The sequence below is a fragment of the Aphelocoma coerulescens genome, chromosome 9 (genome assembly GCF_041296385.1).
Source record: "Aphelocoma coerulescens isolate FSJ_1873_10779 chromosome 9, UR_Acoe_1.0, whole genome shotgun sequence".
In the NCBI taxonomy this organism is placed as follows: domain Eukaryota; kingdom Metazoa; phylum Chordata; class Aves; order Passeriformes; family Corvidae; genus Aphelocoma; species Aphelocoma coerulescens.
Genome location: NC_091023.1, coordinates 9,729,353 through 9,751,274, shown reverse-complemented (window position 1 = coordinate 9,751,274; position 21,922 = coordinate 9,729,353). Strand labels below are relative to the sequence as shown.

Sequence of the window (21,922 nt, the reverse complement as noted above, 5' to 3'; positions counted from 1 at the left end):
CATATTTTAGTGAAATTGTGTTGTTCAGAGCTCATCTAGAGCATTTTAATGTTTTAAGCACTTGCACTCTTCGCTTTCTTCCTGCAATTGTCTGAAGGCTGGGTTTTGTTTTTGTCTCTCTCCCAACAGCAGTTGTTACTTGCTCAAAGTGTTGCAGGTGGGTGCAAAATATTTTTTTTCCTCATTTTCTAGACAGTCTTTTTAATTTTTATTGTATATAGGTGCCAGCATAGCTTTTAAAGAATGAATGTGAGTTTCTACCAGTGAGAGGGATGTCCCTAAACAAAACCAAGGCACTGCTGCTTGTACTTTTAGACCTTGGAGATTTTACTTATAAAGTTTGGGTCATATTAAAAAAAATAGTTCAGAGTTATGAATAACACACTTACTAATGCTGGGATTTCTGCACAGTGAACCACTGGTTTGTGTGATTGGCTGTTTGAGAGGGAAGTTGGCATGTCAGCAGAGAGAGGTGTGCTGCTCTCAATTAGATGGAGCTGGACAGACCACCAGAGGCTCCAGTTTTGATTTACATACTGGCTGCAGTGGGGCCACTTCTGTATAGGAAGTGGGTTTGGCTTGACCTGTATTGTGTTGCTCCTGGGCTGCAAATAGGGAGATGAAGGGTCAGTGTGATTTATTGTCCAGACACTAGAAGAGACCTGGAAAGAGGTGTATTTTCAGCATTCCTATTGTAGCTTATGAAGTAAGATAAGCTAAGTACTAATATGTAAAGCCAAGGAGCAAGGAAAAAAAAACCCTTGGACTTTGCTTAAGGCTGCTGATGACATGGGTATCTCAGGAAAAAAAAAAATAAAGGAGGAAAAAGAAGCAAAGAGGGCACTGAAAATGGAAAGCCAGCTTTTATGGGCTACAGTACCCAGGACCTGGTTTCCAATTAGGCAGCAAGCTACCTGTGTTGTGAAGGGTGTAACTAGGAGTCGAGGTTTTTTTCCCAAAGCTCCTCTTTCCTGATTTATATCTGCCCTTATTGTTATCCGTTGTGTTCACATGGCTGGGTTTTTTCTTTTGTTATTCTGTTTTCCTTCCTTGTTTTCAAAGAATAGCTTATCTGTGTGCCCCAGAAGGGTGGGACTCCCAGAGATCACAGGCTTTTTACAATGAGCCGAAGCCAGCCTGCTGACTAGAAGAAAACTTGCTGAGGGTTTCAGCCATGAGTGCTACATGGGCTTTGCAAAAGGCAGTGATTGCACTGGTGGGACTCGGCTAGGTCCAGAGCGGCCACGGCTTCCACTGCCGAGAGACAAGTGAGCATCACCTCATCCTGGAAAATCGCTGCTTGTGTTCCAATGCTGTGCATCTCTGCTGTCCTGTGCTATGAAGGACGGGAGCAGGAGGACACAGAGCTGAGTCTGGACACTTGGATTGCACGTACTCAGTGACCAGAGCTCCAGAGCTGGGAATGAGCCTTGAGCCGAGCTCTGCTGGGATGTGACCTGGGACTGCTCGCTTAAAGCCTTGTCATTCTCCACCTGCCAGCTCTGCACGTTCACTGTGCTTACCCACGTGTTTCATCAGGCTACTGCACAGCCTGCAGGAGTCTGAACTCATTCTGTTCAAGTCTCAGAGTACACCTTGTGTTCCTGAGGCCGCAAGAGTAGAAGGAAGGCACCAATTTGTCTGTTTTAAGTTTTTGCCAGGAGTCTTTGCAATGGATGGTGGAGCAGAGTCTCTGATGACTGTGCATCTCCTCACCCATTTGGGACACACATTTCTTCTGCAGCAAACTCTGGATCGGCTTTTGGAGTGGCTCTGCCTGGACATTCGCCTTTTCCTGGTGTCTGAGCGGATTCCTCCACTGAAATACTACGAGAGATACTGCAAGAGGAGCTGCAGCTTTCCTGGAATATCTGTCCTCCTTTTTCTGCACGAGGACTTGGGAGAAGAACGGATTGTCCAGGTCCATGAGCAATTCCAGCGCCCACCTTGGCGGTACCAGCGTGCCCAGTTTGCTAATGGGCAAAGCCCTCGCTATGCCCCAGCCCACCAGGACTTCTATGGCCTGGATGAGCAGCTGCCCGTGTGGGGCATCAGGCGGGTGCACTGCGGCCCCGAAATCCTGCGCGTCACCCTCTACTGCAGCTTTGATAACTATGAGGATGCAGTGAGGCTCTACGAGATGATCCTCCAGAAAGAAGCCACTCTGCAGAAAACCACTTTCTGTGTCTTCGTGCTGCATGCCACCCCACACGTGGCCGTGCAGCTGTGCCTGAAGCAGCTGCCCATCGGGGTGGCTGCCGAGCCCAGGGATTCGTCAGCCTTGCAGTTCAAGGTGCAAGAAATCGGGCAGCTGGTGCCCCTCCTGCCCAACCCGTGTGTTCCCATCAGCAGCACCAGGTGGCAAACACAGGACTATGAAGGAAATACAATTCTGCTCAAGGTATGTGTCTGTGGTGCTCTCAGAGGAGGGGATTTACCTACTTTTTTCCAAGGAAAGCAGGACTGGTTCAAAATGGAAATTACCATTTTGTTTGTTCATGTTTTCTTTTGAATTTGTGAATGCAGTAGTCGGAGTCTGCCAGTGCTGTGATGCTGTTGATAAATATAAGCACTGATCCTTGGAGTGTTTTTGTACTGTTAAATTAACATCATTACTGCTTGCCTGAAATGGAGATTATTAATGCTTTCTAGGGTACACTAGCTTAACATCTTCCCTGATCTGCCTCAAACAAATGATTGTAGCAGCCTAATCTTTTTCTGATAAGTCACTGCTGTTTAAATGTTTTTCAAAGCTGATTTTTGGCATCCAAAACCAGAAGTTTTGTAAGTGTAATGTTGATACAGCACCGCCTGCAATAGAGGCTGTGAGCTCACAAGTGAGTTACAGTTGGGCAAGAGTGACAGAGATGTGTCCTAGGAAATCTCTGCCTTTTCTGTTCAAGTGTGCAGTTCAGAGGTTATATGAATACAAATTTTAAAAAAGACAAAGTCAGTGCTGAAATGACATGTAGTGAGAAGTATACATGTGAGCAGAATGGCAGTTTAGTTCAGTGTGCTTTCTTTCCATTGTAACAACCCCTCCCATCTCTGTTTTTTTTTTTCTTGTAATTTAGATTTTAGATTATTTGCCCATCCTGTGCTTTTTCCTTACAGAAATTGTTACAGATAAAGTTAATTACTCGGTTCAGCCTATTTTTATGCTTCTCTGAACACTAATCTCAGGGCAGCCCTTGCTGCCTCACTCAGTATCAATTTTATAAACTGGTTTGTACTCTCTCGGACTGGTCAAGGCCCTGGGTATCTTCACATAGCTTTGAAGTTGGTCCTACCTGGAGCAGGGGACTGGCTCAGGTGACCTCCAAAAGTCCCTTCCTAAATTACTGTGTGGTTCTTCCTGCTGTAGATACAAGGTCTTTGAGCTGTCAGAAGTACATGAATTCACTGGCAGGAAATTTGGAAGCTTTTTTGGGGATGTGACCATGCTGCACTGTGCTTCTCGCAAAGGAAAGCATAATCCGCTTGAATTTGAGGATATATCTTGTGTCCAAGCTCCACTCAGCAGGCTGACAGCCTAGTGCTTTATTTTGCAGCTCTTCAGCTGTAAATCTTTATTCTAACTACCTGCAATTTACCCCCCTGCCCCCACTTTCTGCCACGTGTCAAACTGAATCCAAGGCTCTGCTTGTAGACTCCACGTGGAGCTGACATTCCCCCCTGAAGCCCATTGTGGTAACTGGCAGTGGCTCTCCTTTCCAGGTGTTTATCCAGGTTCCCCTGGAATGCATGTGGATCTTTTGTATTCACAACCTACTTCGGCAAGGCCTTCCCCAGGTGTACTGACTCAGGCTGCAGGTGACCTCAGCACAGTGAGGCTGGGCGAGAGCATCATCACTGGTCAAGCTAGAACTGTGTGTTAACTGGGTTCTCTCTAATTTTCAACAGGTTCCAAACAGCTCCAAGACCCTTGAAACAAGCATCGGGCTTTCCCAGCAGTGTAATAGTACAGGCAGTGGAAAAATCCCGCAGGACTGTATCCCAGCCCCTCTCCCTGTAAAGCAGGATAATGCTGGGCGGAGGAGCCGGGAGGTCAGAGCTCTGAAGAGTAAAACAAAATCTGACCCAGGTGGAGCCCTTGCCTCTGAGCAAGCCAGCAGTGACCTCCAGAGGCACTCCTGCTCTCCTCCCGGTGTCGCAGCAGCCAGGCCGTGGTGGGAAGCGCCATCGCTGCGCAGGCAGGCGGGCAGGAGGCTGCAGGCTCCTCTCCCGGAGAGCCGCCGGCATCGCGGAACGGAGACCGACGTGGACACCGGGCTCGTCGTGGGGAACCCCGGCAGCGGCCGCTGCTCGCTGAGCCACTTCCCCAGGGCCCTGCGGAGCAGCCTCCTGCAGCCGCCATCGCCCGGGGCCGGGGCGGGGGCCAGCGCTGCCCTGCCCGCCCAGGACGGGACCCGGCTGCTGAGAAGGAGCAAAACAGCGGCGCACGGAGCTCCGGGCTGCCACTCGCAGACACCGCGGGCCGTCCCCGCACACCGAGCAGAGGACGACGAGGAGGAATTCTTTATATGACTGAAACCAAACGTGCCAGATGGACTCATCCTTCCCAAAGGACAGCAGAGCACTTTTGGATGTCCTGTGACTGCTGCTGCTCAGGTTGTCCCTCTGTAGCTGTGACACCTCAGTAATGGGGTCACCGAGGCAGACACTAACTTTCCATGGAGAGGTGCTAAGGAGGCTGCAGGAAAGCAGGAAAAATAACACTGTTTACAGAAAGTCGTTGTTTTGGTTTGGTTTTTCTAATGCACAGTACGTGAGGGGTATGTTGTGCAATGAACGGGAATAAGCCATATGACTCCTACAGCTGTTCTAAGATGCTAAAAAATAGACAGTGACATCTTCAGACGGTTTTTGAAGGTGCAGCTTGCCTGAGCTGCCCAGGCAGCTGCATGCCCCCAGCCATGGGGACTCACCATCCCTTGCCAGGACATACTGGAACGAGGTTGTGGCATGGTCACAGGGCTTATGCTGGTTTTCCTTTGTGTTCCTTCTTGTTTCCCCTGTTGCTGGTATTTAAAATCTATCAGTGCTGTCAATTTTATGCAATATTTGAAACATAAGAATGTTCTTTTAAATATTTCTCAAGAAAAATATTTCTTGTGAGGCCTCTTTCCCAACTCGGCACAGTACATGCAAAAAACCACACACTTGAGAAGTGCCAGTAAAATCTGCTATTGCCTATTCATATGACACTTAAAATAAACACAGCAATGGGCCAGGCTTTGTTAAACCAGTGTGCAATTAGCAGGCAATGCTAGCTGGGTTTTAATTAACAAAAGACAAGAGAAGTTAAGAGTCTTGGAGGGAATTGCTAAATGCTCGAGAGTAAAAAGGACGGGAGAAATGTAGTCATGATTCAGCATCAACAGATGCTGAAATAACTCCCATCTTGATCAGTTTTCTTTCTCAAGTAGGATTAAATAAATCTCAGAGGGAAAGAGATGGGAAGAATATGAAGGAGGAGTGAAATTATTCAAAGAAGAGCCACATCTGATGATACTTACCATCCAAAGAGTACAACAAAGAGGTATTTTCTCCCTTAAAGATACCTGAATTCTGCTGGGGGTATAGGGCAGTCCCTGCTCTGGGCCCTCCCAGCTGGTGCTACCCTGCCAAGTGATGCTCATGAACCCTTCAATTTGGGGACCAAAACATTCACAACAGGACACTTCATCCACTGGACACCTACAAACATCCCCCAGGTTTTCACAAGCTCTGCAAAAATTGTGGACTTTTTAATGACTCATACTGTGCTATTTTATATCTACAAGGGTGATTATTTAATCTTTCCTAGCACACTAGAAACTCAGCCAGGTCTTTTCAGAGCTGGAGAAAATGTCTGGTCAGTGGGGAAGCAGCAAAGAGGAGCTTGCAGGGGCTGGATCCCTGGGCCTGCTGTGGTATGTGCAAGGGTGGGCTGGAGGCACATGGGGAGAGGAGAGTGATCAGAGCAGGGCAGTGCTCTTCAAACGTGAGGTTACAGGGACAGGATAATCATGAACTTGGGAATAAAGCCAGAAGTGGGAGAAACAGCTTTAAAGAGAGATTTCATGGCCTTCTCTCTACTCTCTCATGCCAAAGGTACTTGAGTGAGAGTATTTATTATAAATCTTATTTTACCTAAAAGAAAGGGATAGAAGGTCAGTATCTAGCCTGGGGAAAATGCTTCATCATTTGGAAAAAAAAAGGGACAAGTTTCACCTGCCTGCAGCAGGTCGTGGAAAAGGGCTTCAAGTCAAAGGAGAATGGCTCTGAAAATATTGCTTTTAACAGGTAGTGTGTAAAATCTATGTGTTTTAAGCACAGGATATATCTAGTACAAATTCTCTATGACACAGGCAGGTGTGCAAGGTGTATTGGGTCAGAGGGCACATTTCTCCATGGATGGCTTCAGTAGTGGAAAGCAAAGATTCACATTTTCCAGACCGTTTATATCTCTGCAGCCTCTATTTTATCCTTCTTCCTTGCACACTGTGCCATTTCTTTCAGGCTTTTTAAAACAGTCTAATAAGGAGCACAGGTTGGCGGGATCTGCTGAAGGTCTGTGTCCCACACACCCTGAGAGGAGCTTCCTGGTAAGCAGCCAGAGGGAGTGGATGCATGAGGTGTGTGGGGCTGGCAAGCCTGGCAGCAAGCTCAGCCAGGGCTTCCCATCCTGTGTGCTCGTCCCAGCAAAGCACACTGGGGAAAACAGCCTTGGTGGGAAACTGAAGAGGGAGTTTGACAAGGGTCACTGGGTCACTGGCACAGTCTGGGTGATGGAGGCAGGAAATCTGTTCTTGCAGGAGCAGGGTGTGTGCTGAGGGATGGAGTCATGAGCAGTGGGGGTCAGAAGAAGCCGGAGAACTTGCTCTGGGGTCACTTTAACACAGCCTGAAGAGGTGACTGCTGTTGGTTTGGTGGGGTTTTTTTTGTTGTTTAGCCCCTGGCAACAGAAATTGTGTCTTTTGTCTCCGCTGAAGCAAGCACAGTGGTATTTCTGAGAGATGAGTTGCCCAGGAGCAGCGGGAGCACTCCCTGATGCCTGGATACGAGCACAAAGGCAGGGGGTGCTCCCTTGCTCCCCACTCCTGGCACGGTGCCGTGGTGCAGGCAGGCACCCAGGAAACCACTGGTGTGGTCAGTGAGATCACAAGCTCAGCCTCTCTTGTTAAAAAGAAGCTGGCAAACTTGATTCTTTTGGGGAAGAAAATGATGAAAAGCACTCTTCTTTCCTGAATTCTGGGCCAAATTCAGCTTTCATTAATGCTTTGGTAAATCCTAAGGCAGTCCTATGAGGACAGCTGAGGTTCCCAGATTTACACTGGTGGGTCCAGGACGGGAGTATGCTTCTCTTCACCTGTGTTGGTGCCGTGCTCTGTACCCAGTACAAACAAAGCTTTGCAGCTGCTTGGTAGAGGAAAACACACGTTTCAGAAATCTTGTGTTTGTAACAGGAACGCAAACCAGAAATTGTCTCATTTGCTGAAGACGAGTGTGGCAGCTCCATCCCCTGCACAGGCTGTGCAATCGGGGCCCACTGGTCACTTGTGCAGGGCTGAAGCAGCGATGGTCACTTCCTCTATTGTCCCGTCACCTCTTGGTCATTGCCGAGTTTGCCATTGTTATTTTTTGTGTTATTATTGTTGTTGTTATTATAGTTAGGTTTGTTGGGATTCTGTTGTCCCCGCGTGTCGCGGCTGCGCTGGGCGGGGTGCGGGGGCTGCGGGGCTGGTCCCGCCCGTCCCTATCGCACCAGCTCCGCCGGCATCCTCCCCCGGCGGTGTGTCCCTTCACCCTCCTCCCCTGGCGGTGTGTCCCTTCACCCTCCTCCCCCGGCGGTGTGTCCCTTCACCCTCCTCCCCTGGCGGTGTGTCCCTTCACCATCCTCCCCCGGCGGTGTGTCTCTGTCACCCTCCTCCCCCAGCCGTGTGTCCCTGTCGCCCCCTCGGGAGCAGCAGCGCAGGGTGCACGGGGACTGCGGGCAGGCGGCAGCTGCTGTCTTCGTCCCCCTTTCAGCTCAGTCCCAGCGTCAGTCTGCCCCTCACCTCCTGCCCTGCACGGCCAGAGCAGTCCCCACCGGGTGGGCGATGATGCCCCTATGGCTCCACTGCCCCGACAGAAAGATGGCAGCTGCCTGCCAACCCCAGCCACGGGCCCCTCTGCACTGCTCTCCCCAGGCTTTGCCTTTCTGCAGCATCAGATCTCTAAGCCCAGCCGTGGTCCAGCTCCTTACGGAGCTTCAGTCCCTGGCCCCACCCTTCCAGCAACTGGGGCTTTTAATCCTCACTTTCCTTAACACGAAATTAAGCTGACAGATTAGAAAGCAATAGAGGTACTAATAACAAAGAAAGCCCATTTCTCTCTCATTCATTAATTTTCTCTGACAGCAAAGTAGTTAATTAAGGAGATCTGTCATGTAAGTGACAGGGGAAAATAGAGTTCTTAATGTATTTTATTGTTTTTTGGCAGCCTCAGTCACTGATGCTCTGCAATGTCATGTGCAGTTGTTACTGTGCATCTGCTGTGTGTAAGAAGAGTTGATATGGTACTGACAAGCTTGCAACAAAGATGTTTTGCTAAAAAGTGCTATGAATTCTCCCTTTTCTTCAGTAGTTGAGCACTGAATGATCACTCTAGGAGAGATGTGATGGAGCAGGGCAGGGAGTGGGGTGAGGAGTGGGACCTTTGCTTTGACAGGGCAGAGCAGGAGGAGATACCGAGCATTCTAGGTCACGTCTGTCTCTCTCTGTGCCTCGCTTGCAAAGTGAATTATGAAGCTCAAAGGCCCTGAGGTTTTGCTTTTCTCTGAGGAACAGGAAACTTCTGCTGAAGCCAAAGTGAAGCCAAAGGAGAGGTCTGGGCTGTGAGAGGGACACAGAGGGCCTGGGGTCACCCTGTGGCACCCTGTATGTGTGGCACACATCCTTCTCTTCCCCTCCCATCATTCTGTGTGGGCTGGAAATCAGGAGAATTCTGAGCAGCCCCTTTTGCCCGTGGTGCTGCTGGCACTGCTCAGAGGAGGACGGCCATTGCAGCCTGGAACTCGCTGGCACCCTCCTGGCACCTCCTGAACACAGACTTGGCTTTGCAGCAGCTGTTTGGGCCTGTGTGGTGAAGATGTAAGGTCTTGCTGCTTTTGCCAAGTAAACCTCCAAATATTAGTCATGCCAGTCTGACAGAGCACCTGGGTTGGGACATGCAGGAGTGGAGCGTGCACATGTCAGGGCTGGGGGCTTTGCTGGTATGGAGCTGCCCAACCTGTGCATGTTCCTGCTGGAGCTCTGCTTTGTACCCTTCTCAAGACAGTGTTTTCCTGCAAGGTTTGCCAGCACCTTTCTTTTGTCCTCGGGGAAGTGAAAACTCATTCTTCCTTCAGTCTTCAGGGGCCTGATGTGGTGTGGAAGACACACCCCTGTCTCAGAGTGCTGCTTGCTTGGGGGCAGCAGGGAATATGGGAGAGGGCCTTGGCAGCAGAAGCTTCCTGAGGATGGGGTAGGATGCACAGGAATGGCCTGAGTTCCCCACTTGAGCCTCGGGGAGGAACCTGGGGTATGATGGGCTTCCATTTGGCCAAGTGCCTGCTGGCTGTGGGCTCTGTCCCACCCTGCAGTGCCTCGGTGTGCTGGAGGTCTCTGCTGCTTTGTAACCCCTGTGGCCAAACACACCATGGAGGGAAACTGAATGTGAGAGAACAAAAATGCCTTTTGCAAGAGCTGCCTGCCACCTGGAGTATGTTCCTCAGGTGATCACTCTCTCAGACCCCTCTTCTGCCAGAGGAAGGTGTGCCTACAGCCTGGACTTCAGCAGCAAGCTCTGTCCTGGAACTGTGCCCTTCTCAGTGTTAGCTGTTGCCTATCAACTTTATTTTCAGGAAAAGCTGCTCATTTGCAATGCAGTATCCTAAACTGAACAACCCAAATACTTAGTACCTCACTGAAGTGTCAAGAGATATTCCCCACCCCCCAAACCATAACAGCAGTAATGCAGAATAACAAAATACAGCAGATGTTACAATAACAGATTCTTTCCTGTTCCCATGTATTGGTCTTCTTTAGGCACAGAGGATGCACCTGATCAACCTGGACTAAAACTTCAGTTATCCTGTTTTTTAAAGAGAAACAGGGATCACACCCAAGTTTGGGAGGGTATCTGGAATGAAAAATCAGCATGCCAGGAAGCAGTCAGAATGGATGTATTGTCCTGGGCACTACCAGAAGGCAGTCATATCTTCCATGGAATTTCTCAACCTCCCCTTTCAGCAGACTCCTCCCGACAGCACAACTGCATTGCAGTTTGCTGTGCTGTGCTTCTGATGTTTAATTCTCATCATTTGAGGGAGGTTTTGAGAGGTTTTCATCTCCCATTGAACACTTGTATTAATATTCCAGTTCAGGATCTAAGTTCTGCTGTTGATTACAGGCAGGAACAGATCCAATTCCTATTAGGGTGAATTTATATTCTTTAAGAGTCCCAAAAGCTTTCTTCTCCCCTATCACCCTTCTTCAGGCACTGGCAGCCTGGCTATGCTGGGAGGTGATTAGGTTTGTAAATTTGTTCCTGCAGACACTCAGTGACACTGTTCATTTTCTCATCTCCCTCGTGCAGCTGAAATTGTGTCAGCCTCACTTCTTTAATTGGGATCATCTCCAGGAGCATCTCAGCATCAGCAGATGCCTCACAGGGTGCAGGCGGGAGCTGCTGGGGCTCTTAGCTGCCACAGCTGGTGAAGACTTATCCTCGGTTCCCAAACCTGAAAGATAGGATTTGAAATACCCTGACAACTGACTGGAGGTCAAAGATGTCCCTTGCTCTGACGTAACCCCCTCGCCCCCCTCCCCCCCGTTGGCCTCACTGGGTTTCAGCACCTTGGGGGGGGGAAAGAGGAGAAAGTCCCCCCTCATACTCTTGCCTTAAGTTTGCCTCCTTGGGAGTGGTGTGAGAGATGGAGGGATGAAGGGATGATGAGGCATCCAAAGCCTCCCAGCCCTTCTAACACTGTGTCCCTTGTGCCGTTGTGTCGCTGTGCTGGGAGCTGGGATTGTCCCTGGTGGGTGTGGTGCTGCCTAGTCAGAGGCTGCAGACACAGGAGGGCTGTCATCAGCCTCCAACTGGATCTGCCACATTCATAGGAGTGCCCGGTTTGGGAGCCCGGGCCATAAATGCTCATCCCTGATCCTTTCTCAGCTGCCCCCTCCTCCTGGCAAGGCAGCAGTGACTGTGGGAGCAATTCACTCACAGGTGTTGGGGGGGCACCTGAGCCATCCTGTCCCCTTGTTGCTTTTTGAACCTGAAGCTTTATGAGTGGATATTTGGAGTGGAAGTGTGGTTTGTGGTTTTGCGTTTGCTTTACCAGAATTGGCTTTAAATGCTCCAGGGATTCACAATTAAAACAACAGAAAAAGAAGATTATATTAAAGGAAACTCCCAGGATAACACAAAAGAGGTAATTCTGAGTGTGCAGTGAGTACAAAGGGAACATGTTTTGGCCATTCCAGTGGCTGGAAGTTTTATTTCCAGTCTGGCAGCAGAACTAAGCAAGCAGATCTTGGTTGTGTTCCTGTCCCTCCCTTATTTGTTGGCTGTGTTAGAAGCATCCTCTCAGGATGACCACATGTGCTAGGAACAGCACCAAGAGCAGCTTCCTTTGGATGCACTGGTCTGGAAGCTGTAAATGGTCACTGGGGTGGGTGCACATAACTGGGATGAATAAATGGGTGTTATGAAACCTTGTGCTTAGATGAAATGAATAATTTCATGGCACTGATACTCCACTTCCCTGGGGGCTTCCTTGTCCTCTGGGCATAGTGAGTGTTGTGTGGCCTACGTGGCCTCCTGCCAGTCCAGCCGCTCTTCGACCTGTTGCTGCACTCTCCAGAAGCAAGTTGTTGGAAGGTGACTTATCAGGCTGGTTCTGCCACCACCAGAAGTGTCTTGGTGGAGCAGATGTACAGTGACACTCCCTGGGCTTCACTGAGGGTCCTACTGGGTCCCCACTGGCCTTGGTGGGGTGGTTTGGCCACCAGCTGGTTTCACTTGCACGTTCAGTGGTTTCACACTGAGGAAGGCACTGGGTTCCTGGCTCTGCAGTCCAACTCCCCAAAATCTACAAACCCAACCTAAGACAGGCTATGAGGGTTTCCAGGGAGTCTGTGTGAGCTGGGTCCCCAGAGGAAGGGGTAGGATGAGAGCAGAGTTTCCCTGAGAATTTAACTGTGGTTTTCTCATCTTGTTTTAATTCAGAGCTACTGGGCTTTGTGGAGAGAACAGCTGATTGCAGAAATGCCTCATGCTGATGTTTACCAGATATTCTTTTTAGATGGGAAAGTCATTCTGTGTCATGAGAAATTTTACAAGTGTTAGCTTTTTTTGCAAGTTGGAGTGAAACCAGATTTCAGGACACTTAGATTTCTCACAAACTCGGAAGTTTGGCCACCCTTAGGTGCAGCTCTCTGACACCCACTTGAGCTGCTCAGCCACCTAATCCTGCAGCACATGGCACAAGGTGTTAAAGCAGTTGAGACCAGACAGGTACCATGGGAAGCCAAGCGCCTTCTGGTAGGGAAGAGCAAATCTTTTACTTCTCATAGCTGCTGTAATTCAGCAATTGCCTCAGTGGAGACCTCTGTTTTCCAGTCTTATTGTTCAGCTCTGGTAATAACCACTGTTGTGTTTACAAGTTCTAAGCCATGACAGGCCAGAAGCCTCCCCAGCATTTAATTCTTCCTGTGTCAGTGTGCTGGCTTTGCTTGCCTTCATCAGCACCAAGGGCTTTCTCTCTCTTGCTCTGCTTGCCATGAAACTCAGCTGTGAACAACCCTGACCTTATACCATCCCTGTGCCTCCCCACACAGGGGATCCCTCAGTCTGTGCTTCAAGGCATCTCTTGTTCAAAGAGGTTTATTTGATTTGTAGTTTGCTGGCATCAGTAAGGCAGGTGCTGTGACATGGGCATCCTGAAGCACCCTCATGCTCCATGCATGCCCTCTGTTGTGTTTGGTTCCTAGGTTTAGTTTGGAAAAAGGGAATTGCTGCCAAGGCATCAATGGGAGCAGGAGGTGGGACCAAGAGGTGTGTGGGTGTCAGAGGTGCAGTAACTTGGCAGGCAGGCTCAGGTGGATGGGTTGCCAGGAGCAGGGGTGGGGGCAGGAGGATATGCCAGGGGCTGGAGTTGGTCCCTCTCCATGCAGCAGGGCAGGCTGGCCTTGAGGAACAGCTCCTGCCACTTGTCATTGTCCCCAGGTGCTGCTGGCACAGCCTGCCTCTGCTGAATCTGCCTGGGGGAGTGCAGCACACACAAACCCAGCATCAGCCAGTGTGACCCGAGAGGCAGCACTCACAGCACTGGGAGCTCCTGGGATTCAGGTTTCAGAGTGGGAACTGCCAGGCCAGGGGCTGAGGTCAGGCTGGCAGACCCCTGCAGTACCAGCCAGCCTGCCGACACAAGCTGGGTCACTTCAGCTCACGGAGGATGGAGAAAGCTGTGTCCCGGAGACAACCTTGAGCCTTTAGCCAAAAAACAACAGGGAGAAAAGGAAGAAAGGGAAACCCACTTTCTTCTAATGTCTTGCAGAGTCACAGCCTTTGCCCCACTTATCTGGCTGCTGGGCTTTATTTTCAGCTGTTTGATTCGTGAGAGCATGTTTTGGAGCCTTTTGAAGCGTGGGGACCACTTCCATCCCCGTAGTGACTCAAACCATCCATGGTGAGCCAGCAAGGTGGTGCTTGCATGGCTGTGATCCCCAGGGAGGGTGGGGGCTGCTGCATCTCTGGGCTGCCACAGCTCTGCCTGGCAAGGTGCCCCTGGGACTTGCTGCAGCTGGATTGCACACAATTTAGCAAAAGCAGAGCAGGATGGGATTTTTTTCCAGGTCTAATTTGAGCTTTTCTTGATTCCAGTATAGCTGTGAGATTTGAGGGACTCCTGTGTTTTCTGTGTTCTGCTGTGCTTTTATGGCAGGAGCAATGACAAGCTTCAGACCAGGCTCGTCATCAGAACCTGTGTTTGAGTTGTTTGTGAGGGAAGCTGTGTTGACAATGAAAATACTTTACAAGTTGAATGCAAAGGTTGAATGGAGATCTCTTCCCTCCACATCCACCATGGAGATCCTGGGCCTCTGAGAGGTGGGTGAAGATGGCAGTGCTGGCCACCTAGGGATTGTCTGCATTTCTCAGTTGTTCTTCTGGGTAGGATTTGTTTTCAAGGGAATCTATCATGGTTTTGATTCAACACACGGTTACTGCTTGGAGGGTGATTATTTGAAAGCATTTCTCCTATCTGTGTCTGTTTTGTGCTCTGTCTTGCTTGACCTAACACCTAGCACTGCACGTTGGCAGCCTCAGCCTGTCCATCCATTATCATTAATGCTCCAGCATGTGGTTTTACTTTATGGAGGATTGCACAGGGTTGCTGATAGTAATGGGAAAGGAGACGTTTTGGGCATGCAGCAGCCCCTTTTAACATCAACATTTTGGATGCTTTTTGGAAGCAGTCACCCATTGTATGTTCTAAAAGCTATTTGCCTGTAATCTTAAATTGTGTTAATAATAATAACAATAACCTTGCTGATGCAAAGATTGTGTGGGAGAAACACTGAAAATTTACTACAAAGCTTTTCCAAGCTTGAAGTGAATTTTTCTTTTCTTTTTTTCCCTTTTCATGATTGAAAGCCAGTTCTCACAGCAGTGGCTGGCAGTTCCAGCTGCGCCGTGTCAGAGCAGAGCGCAGGATCAGGCTCTGGAGGCAGCATGGCTCTGTGCAGCATCCTTTTGCAAAACATGTAGGAGGCAGCACAGCAATTTCCTAGAAATATGGGAAATGAAGCCCTGGATGCAAGTGCCCTTTGGTCCACCAAGGTGTCAGAGGAGCGACCGCGTCCCCTCCCAGCCCAGGTGTGCCCAGCCCCTGCACACCTGCAGCTCACAGAGCTCGGCTCTGAGCGTGGCCTTTTCCCAGCATGGAGACTGCACAGCCACTCCTGTTGCTGGGAAGGATGCAATGCACCAGCCTGCTCCAAAGAGACAGGACAAAAACCGGTGACCTCCGCGGGGTTGCGGAAGGCTCGGGTGCATAGCTGCAGTTTAATGCCGTGGAAGCCATCGGGCCCGTGGGGTGAGGGCAGGAGCTGGGAGCCGGCGGGATGAGGAGCAAGCCCCTGGCTCCAGCCGCCCCTGGGATGCGGAGCCGCCGCACAAAATTAATGAGATTGTCACAGGCGCAGCCGCCCGGTCACGGCTGAGGAGCCGCTCTCGTCCCCAGCCCCTCTCCCAGGGCTTCCAGCCTCTCCAGAAGATTACCCTGTGGAGTGTCATTTCTCATGCTTATTCTTAGCCTAATCGTGTGTAGTTGGTTTGGGTTTTGGAAGTTGGATGAAAGTCAATTCATTTGAGTTTAAAAATTCAGTCAATCAGATGTGGTTGGCTGAGTTGTTTTTTCTTTCACCTCACGCTTCACAGACAGTTTGGTGGTCGGCAATGTGAGCATTAGGGCTGAAGTGATCTAAACCTCTCCACTGGATAGGAAAATACTATTATTCTCGTTTTATTGAGACGGAAATGAAAAAACAGGGATTTTGTACAGCTTGCCTAACATCACAGGGAGACTCCCTTTAATAAAAACCAGATCTCTCATCTCCTAATCATACAGATTAAATGTAACAACATCCATCTTCTTTAATCCTTCTTTCGTACACTTCAAAACTTTGCACTAACAGTTTGTTTTTGCTGGGCATGGCCTTGATAAGTGACTTCTTTGAACAATAGCCAATTCACATATATTGTTCAGCGGTAATGAGCTGGCTTAATAGAAATTCAACAGCGTGCCAAGGCTTTACACCTGAACAGGCATCCAGAGGTTGGAACCCTATCTGATATTTAAAAAAAAAAACCAACCCAAAACATTATTGTTTAGAAAGAAAGATGAGAACAAGTAGGAAGAGGATGAATGCTGAGGTATGGCATACGTACAAACTGCGGTGATCTCAGGTACTCAGGCTGGATTCTCTGTTTTCTTATGCTGCACCATCACTCCCTGTTTCAGTTTTTAGAATTCCTCTTTGTCAGGGATGTGCTGAAATAATGATGCTGCCTTTAACTGGAGATGCTGGCTGCTGAGAATGGCTCTGTGGAGGCTGGTCAGTGGTGGGTGGAAGGGAGGGAAGCCTTAGCACCTGTAGGAGGAGAAGGGGCTTTTGGATGACAGTGAAGACATCATTCTTCTTGCTTGGAGGAGTGATGAGCTATTCAGTGCATCTTCCTTCCATCTGAAGTAGGAGTTGAGAGGCCAGCTAGACTAAAATTAAGGCACTTCTTGGTGAATCTGGGCATTCACAGACAACGGGATATCTTGGAGGGATGTGCATAGTGGGGACAGAAATAATTAATGAGTGTTTATATTAATTGAACTACTACTGTCTCCCCCCCCCCCCCCCCCCCCCCCGTCTTTGGAGGCGCTTACTACTACAGGGTGCTGGAAGATCCTGGGGATAGGACAGTCCTACTTTGCATTGATTGTGCTTGGAAATGAAGTTCTTAACAGCATTCAGTTTCCACTGCGCTTCACTTCCAGTGAAGGAGCACAGTTCCACTTGTGTGCTGTGCAGTGCCCTGGGTTCCAGGGGGTAGATCTAAGGTATTTTTGCTGGGCTCATCTCCCATGGGTTTAGGTCACTCAGCCAGTGGTTGGTGCTACCTTTCAGAAGTCACACACCTGCAGTAGGTTTGCCTCATCCTTCAGGTGCTCTGGTGCTGAGGAAGCCCCACATCCACCTGTCGGTTCCCTTCTCAGTGTGCAGGTGGGGAGTGCTCATTCCCAGGCTCCTGTCAGTGACAGAAAACAGATGCTGGTCTGGCAGTGCTGGGCGTTGGAAATACCAAGGCTGCCCCTGCTCACGTGTTGCCCTACAGAGTTGTGTACTGCTGGTTCTGCAAAGCATGACTGAAATTGATTTTGTTTGTTGCTTGCAATAATTTTCTCCTGGGGTCATAGATTAGGCAGTTTTGGTTTGCTCTTTTCCCAGTTTGGTTTTAATTAGTATTTGACCTCCTCACTGCTAGTTCTCTTCTGCACTTGCTGAATTGTAGTCATTTTGCTCTAGGCTGTTTTCTGAGAAAAACTAGGACATACTCAGTGCCTTTGGTAGATGTTATGCCTGGAAGGTGTCCCAGTGCTGTAAGAAGTGCTCCTGACTGAGTAATGCAAGCCAAGAACTAAAAAGTTATGATAGTGTTCCAGTTAAAACATGGGAGTACCTCATACCATTTCAGTGTGGCTTAGCCTGTGTCATCACGGTACCGAAAGAAAGGTGAGTCCAGGGTACTACTGCTCTCAGGAGATCGTGGGTTGTGTAAACAATCACTCAAATTAGGAGCTGTCAGTGATAGCCTGAAGCCACACTTTCTCTCTTACCCACGCCCACTGCTGGTCTAGCTGGTAGTCAGGCCATCCCTCCTCCGTAGGACTTAGAAGCCAAGGACATCGCTGCAGGTTCTGTGTTTAGGGAGAGACGAGGCATTGCTGTGTTTTTCTAACGGGTGCAGTTTTAGCTCTAATGTTCTGCTCGGCTTTGTGTGTCCGTGTTTGTTTAAATCTCTTCCCAGAGTGTTTCCCAGGGTGATAAGATCTCAGTGGCACAATCTCAGCAACAACAACCGAATTTAGCCCGTCACCTTTCAGAAGCCTCTGCTGTCAGCAGCAGCAGCAGCCAGCAGCTGCTGCCGGCGGGGCGGAGGAGCTCCCGGGAGAGCAGTGGGATCTGCCCCGGAATGGGCCATCCGTGCAGGCAGGCAACTCACAGCGAGTCATGGAAATGTGAAATGAGATATCAGTGTAAATCCTCTGGGATATAATCTGGGTTATGCAGAAGGTAAACAAATACTGTTTCTCTTAGCCCATGTTCAGAGAGTGTGAGGTCAATACCTCTAAATCAGATTTTATGGGATATTCAGCAACTTGGGCCAAAGGGAAATGTGTAGAGAACCTTGGGTGGAGATACCTAGTTTAATTGGGATTTGGTATAGGTGACTTCTTTGCCTAAATCAGCCAAGCCCCAATGTGCTTTTGTCAGTGTGACTTCTCTTGGCAAAAACTGGGTCTTTTCCTATGTTTGTCATGCTCTGCATTTCAAGGGGCTGTGACTTGCTGGTGACATTGCTCTGGGATGGGTGAATACTGGAATTTTAGTGTCTAGTGCTGAACAGTGATAAACTTGGTATTTTGTCAGCATGACTTCCTTTTTATTGTATTTGTGCATTAAATCTAACTTACAAACAATGGAGAGCCTCACACTGTGCTGTGGAAATGTTTCTATTCTCTGTCTTGTGCTCTTTTAAACACTTGGTAGATTGCTTTGTTACCTAGAGGCATAAAAGCCCCCCTATAAATTGATGCATATCCCAACTTTATAACACTTGCATATGAATTAGCTTATTATCCAACTGAAGAAAGGATTTCAGAGCCCACAAACATGGTTAGAATCATCTTGATCCAGTTTACTCCGTAGTTTTGCTTGACCAAGCAGATGTTTTCTGTGTGTTCAGCAGAAGAGGGGTCAAACCCTGTATCTGAGCCTCCTATTTCTGGCAAAACCCTGATATTTTTAATCCTTTTTGAACAAGACTCTTCTGAGAACGTATTTTGATTTATTAACCTGGTTGTTTGAACACAGAGAAACAATCTGGAGCTGCGACCTTGATTCAGGAAAGTGTGTGCTCAAGTATTTCTGCTCTGAATCCCTTCAGGCTCAGTACAAAGTGTGGGAAGGGCCCTGATATGCACAGCAAGGCTCTTCAGAGACACAGGGGAGCCAGTGTCTCCATACTGAAACCTACCCCTCCTCTGAGGGGTTTCAGTATGGTTGGCTCTTCTGGTCTGTGTGGGGTAGTGGGACATGCACCATGCAGTTCCTCAGAGAGGTCTGATGGAGGGCTCTGCTGGGATCTACAGCCTCTCCACAACTGAGGAATCCAGTGCCACATGGGGCTCTCTGCTCTGGAGCAATGTTGACACAGGCTGAGCTGGCCTGGAGACCATGACAGGGCACATAAGCACTGCCCACTGGCAGGGCTGCTGTCTTATTGAGAACAGCTGGGTTTTGGGGATGTCACCCCATGCAGCTGCAATAAATAATCTCTCTCTCTCTCTCCAAGGAAGAGAAATCTCCGCTTCCTATGTGCATTGGGAATGTGTGGTGACACAGCATGAGTACAGCTCCTGTTCCCCATTTGGCCCATGGCAGTATTCACGGTGTCCCCAGTGTGGGCACTGCCCAGACACGTCCCAGAGGTGGACACCATCCCCCCCAGCCTTGCAGGGAGCACGTGCACCCCTGGTGAGTGCCAGGATGAATAATGCTTTTCCCATTTTCCATGGAGCCCTGCAGCCCAAGTGATGAGGCAGCACTCATCTGGTTGTGAGACCTCCCTTCCTGTTACTCACAGAGTTCCTGATTAATTCACACATTTCTGGCCAACGATTTTCCAGCGCGACTGCCTCAAAGAAGGCACCTCTGACAAAAATGGCTGCGTTTCAAGGGGTGAGAGGGAGTCCCTCTCACATGCAATTGCTGGCCTATATTTTCTTTATAATTGCGAACTCCATAAGCCTATCACTGTGATTGGAGCTAGGTATTCTTTTTAATCCCATAGAACTGATCTGAGAGTGCTGCAAACAGCCCGGACTGGCCCAGGATCAGCAGCAGAGGGTTCCCAGCCTGAGGTGGAGCTGTTCCTATGGGGTGCATGGCAGTGCCACTGCTGCTGACAGAGCCGGCTCCGTACTGGGTGTCTGGGGAGGTGTCTGCTGGATGTGATCACTGCTTCTCCTGCAGCATGGGCGTTGGGAAAGGGAACTGATGGAAACAGCAACAGAATCCAGCAAACAGCCTTGCACAGGACAAGCTTGTACATTGTCCATTTTGTAAGAGATGGCAGCAGTTCAGGGCCAGCACCACCAACACCCACCTCGGAGCGCTGCTCTCCGCACTGACGATGACCAGATGTTCAGTCACATCTGACTCACCTCTGCTTCACCAGTGCAGGCTTTTCCTGTGCTGTGGGCCAAACCCAGAGCTCATGCCTGTGATGGAGGGCCTCTGTGGGACACGGGGGCTTTGAGATGTTTTCAAAGCCCCGAGGTTGTTTGTATAAATGAATTGGAAAGCTGTTATCAAGCAGCTTGCACTGTGTTTTGAATGCTGTTCACTTCTGGGCTTTGAAAATGTGTCAGATGTAGACATTGGTAAAAACCCAGCACTGTGAGTGACACTGGAGTGAAACCTGGGGATGGGGAAGGAGAGAATTAAAACAACTTAGCTCACACTACTTGTCTTACGTCTAGAATACATTTCTCTCCCTCTCTTTTCCAGAGAAGTCTCAGTGGGCATCACTGTGTTTCAGTCAGTAGCCAATGGTTTTGTATGCTGACTTAAGGAAAATTAAATTTTGGCCCTTTGTGCTCTTTCCCAAAGCACACACTTTAACTGTATTTTTAATTTTGGGATCATTTGCCATAGTTTTTAATTATCAGTCTTGGCTAATCCTCATGTGGCTTTGTAAGCTTAAGAAAGTCCTCTTCTTCAGGAAAACTGTCTCCTAGACAAGTTCCATGGGTCTGTGGTTGAAGTCCTGAGAGGCAGCAGGTCTTGTGGGCTGTCCATATCATTACTAACTGAGAATAGCAGGGCTGCCTGGTCAGTGGCACAGGGACATTTGCCACCTTTGGCTCCCAGTGACAATGACTTATTACTCAGGTGAGTGTTTTTGAAAATGCTTTTCTACCCAACAATGCTCTGGCAGGTGAAGTGGCCCTGAAGGAGAGGTCACACCCAGGTTTGGATCCATCCCTGTTACAGTCTGGTCGTCTAATGGCCAGGACAGAGAGAACCTCAGCTGGATGGAGGCTCAAAAGGTCTGGGATGAACACTGTATTTCATGCCTCAGTTGCCCTGTAGTCAGCATACAGCAGCACAGCACAATTGGCTTGGGCTCAGAGCTTGTCAGGGAAATTTCTCTTTTAATCTATAAATATAGGGCATCTGTCAGATTTATTCTGTTTTCCTGGATCCCGTGGTGCCTATTGTGGCCTCTTTGGAGACGGCTTGGTGTCCCTTTGACAATTGCTCAATGTGCAGGTGTCTCTTGGACATCTGCACTGAAAACCCAGGATGTTTTAGTACAAAATTTCAATGCCTAAATTTCCCCTAAATCACATACTCATCCAGAAAATCCTTATATATTTCAACTTTATTCTACTTCCTCCCCTGGCCACTCCATTTTCTTCTTTTGTCCCTATCTTAACAAGGCTCAATGGAGTCAGGGAAGGCTTGTCTGTAAGTGTGCCTGAATTATTTTTCACCCCTCTTTTAGATAGTGCATATGCACTCCGCAACATTACCATAAATTACTTCCTTTCCTATTAAGCTCCAACTGAGACAATTTTGGGGGGCTTTTTTGAACCTCCATCTGTTTTCTAGAATTGTAGCCTGCATAGCTACAGCTCATTTCCAACATGGGAGAGCCACATCCAGGAGCTTGAACTGTGAAGTGATGAGCAGAACCCTCAGGTGCTCCAGCTGCTTCTCCTTGCAGATGAAGATCGGCACAATGAAGCTGGCTGGTGTCTCCAGGTAAGCTAAGGAATAGGTTTTAGCAGGTCAATAAGTAACTGTCTGTTAGACAAACTTGGGGTGGAGATCTTCGTGGTGAAGAATGAATCATGAACCTGTGGACTACCTAGTGTTCTTGTTTAAGAAAACAAACAATTTGTTGCCAATCTGGACAAACAGTGACTTTTTGATCAGGACTTGTTCTAAGCCAATGATGACAGCATGCGTCATCTGGGGTTGTTATAAGAGGTTCTACATTCAGCTGATCTCTGTTAATAGTCTGCCTACTCATCTGCTAGGAACAGACATGATAGTAAATGCTTTGT

At 48.9% G+C, this 21,922-nt stretch overlaps 1 protein-coding gene across 6 annotated transcripts; it reads left to right on the top strand.

The window, feature by feature from the left end:
* The first annotated feature begins 511 nt into the window (after window positions 1-511).
* FAM124B (family with sequence similarity 124 member B) lies at window positions 512-21,548 on the top strand. Of its 6 annotated transcripts, none has more exons than XR_011152846.1 (5): window positions 512-2,401; window positions 3,904-4,611; window positions 5,430-5,542; window positions 6,505-6,590; window positions 21,465-21,548. XR_011152846.1 is itself a non-coding variant. In XM_069024799.1 (2 exons), the coding sequence occupies exons 1-2, from the start codon at window positions 1,673-1,675 to the stop codon at window positions 4,525-4,527; spliced, it is 1,353 nt and encodes a 450-aa protein (XP_068880900.1). In that variant the 5' UTR covers window positions 512-1,672; the 3' UTR covers window positions 4,528-5,418. The 6 variants fall into 6 exon arrangements, 1 of the variants encoding a protein (XP_068880900.1); XR_011152844.1 differs by lacking the exon at window positions 21,465-21,548 and adding an exon at window positions 17,593-18,236; XR_011152845.1 differs by lacking the exon at window positions 21,465-21,548 and adding an exon at window positions 13,955-14,642.
* Window positions 21,549-21,922: the final 374 nt, after the last annotated feature.

Coding starts and splice junctions, on each gene's coding strand:
- FAM124B (XM_069024799.1), top strand. CDS start 1,673: ATGGATGGTGGAGCAGAGTCTCTGATGACTGTGCATCTCCTCACCCAT. Junction 2,402..3,903: donor GAAATACAATTCTGCTCAAG/GTATGTGTCTGT, acceptor AATTTTCAACAG/GTTCCAAACAGCTCCAAGAC.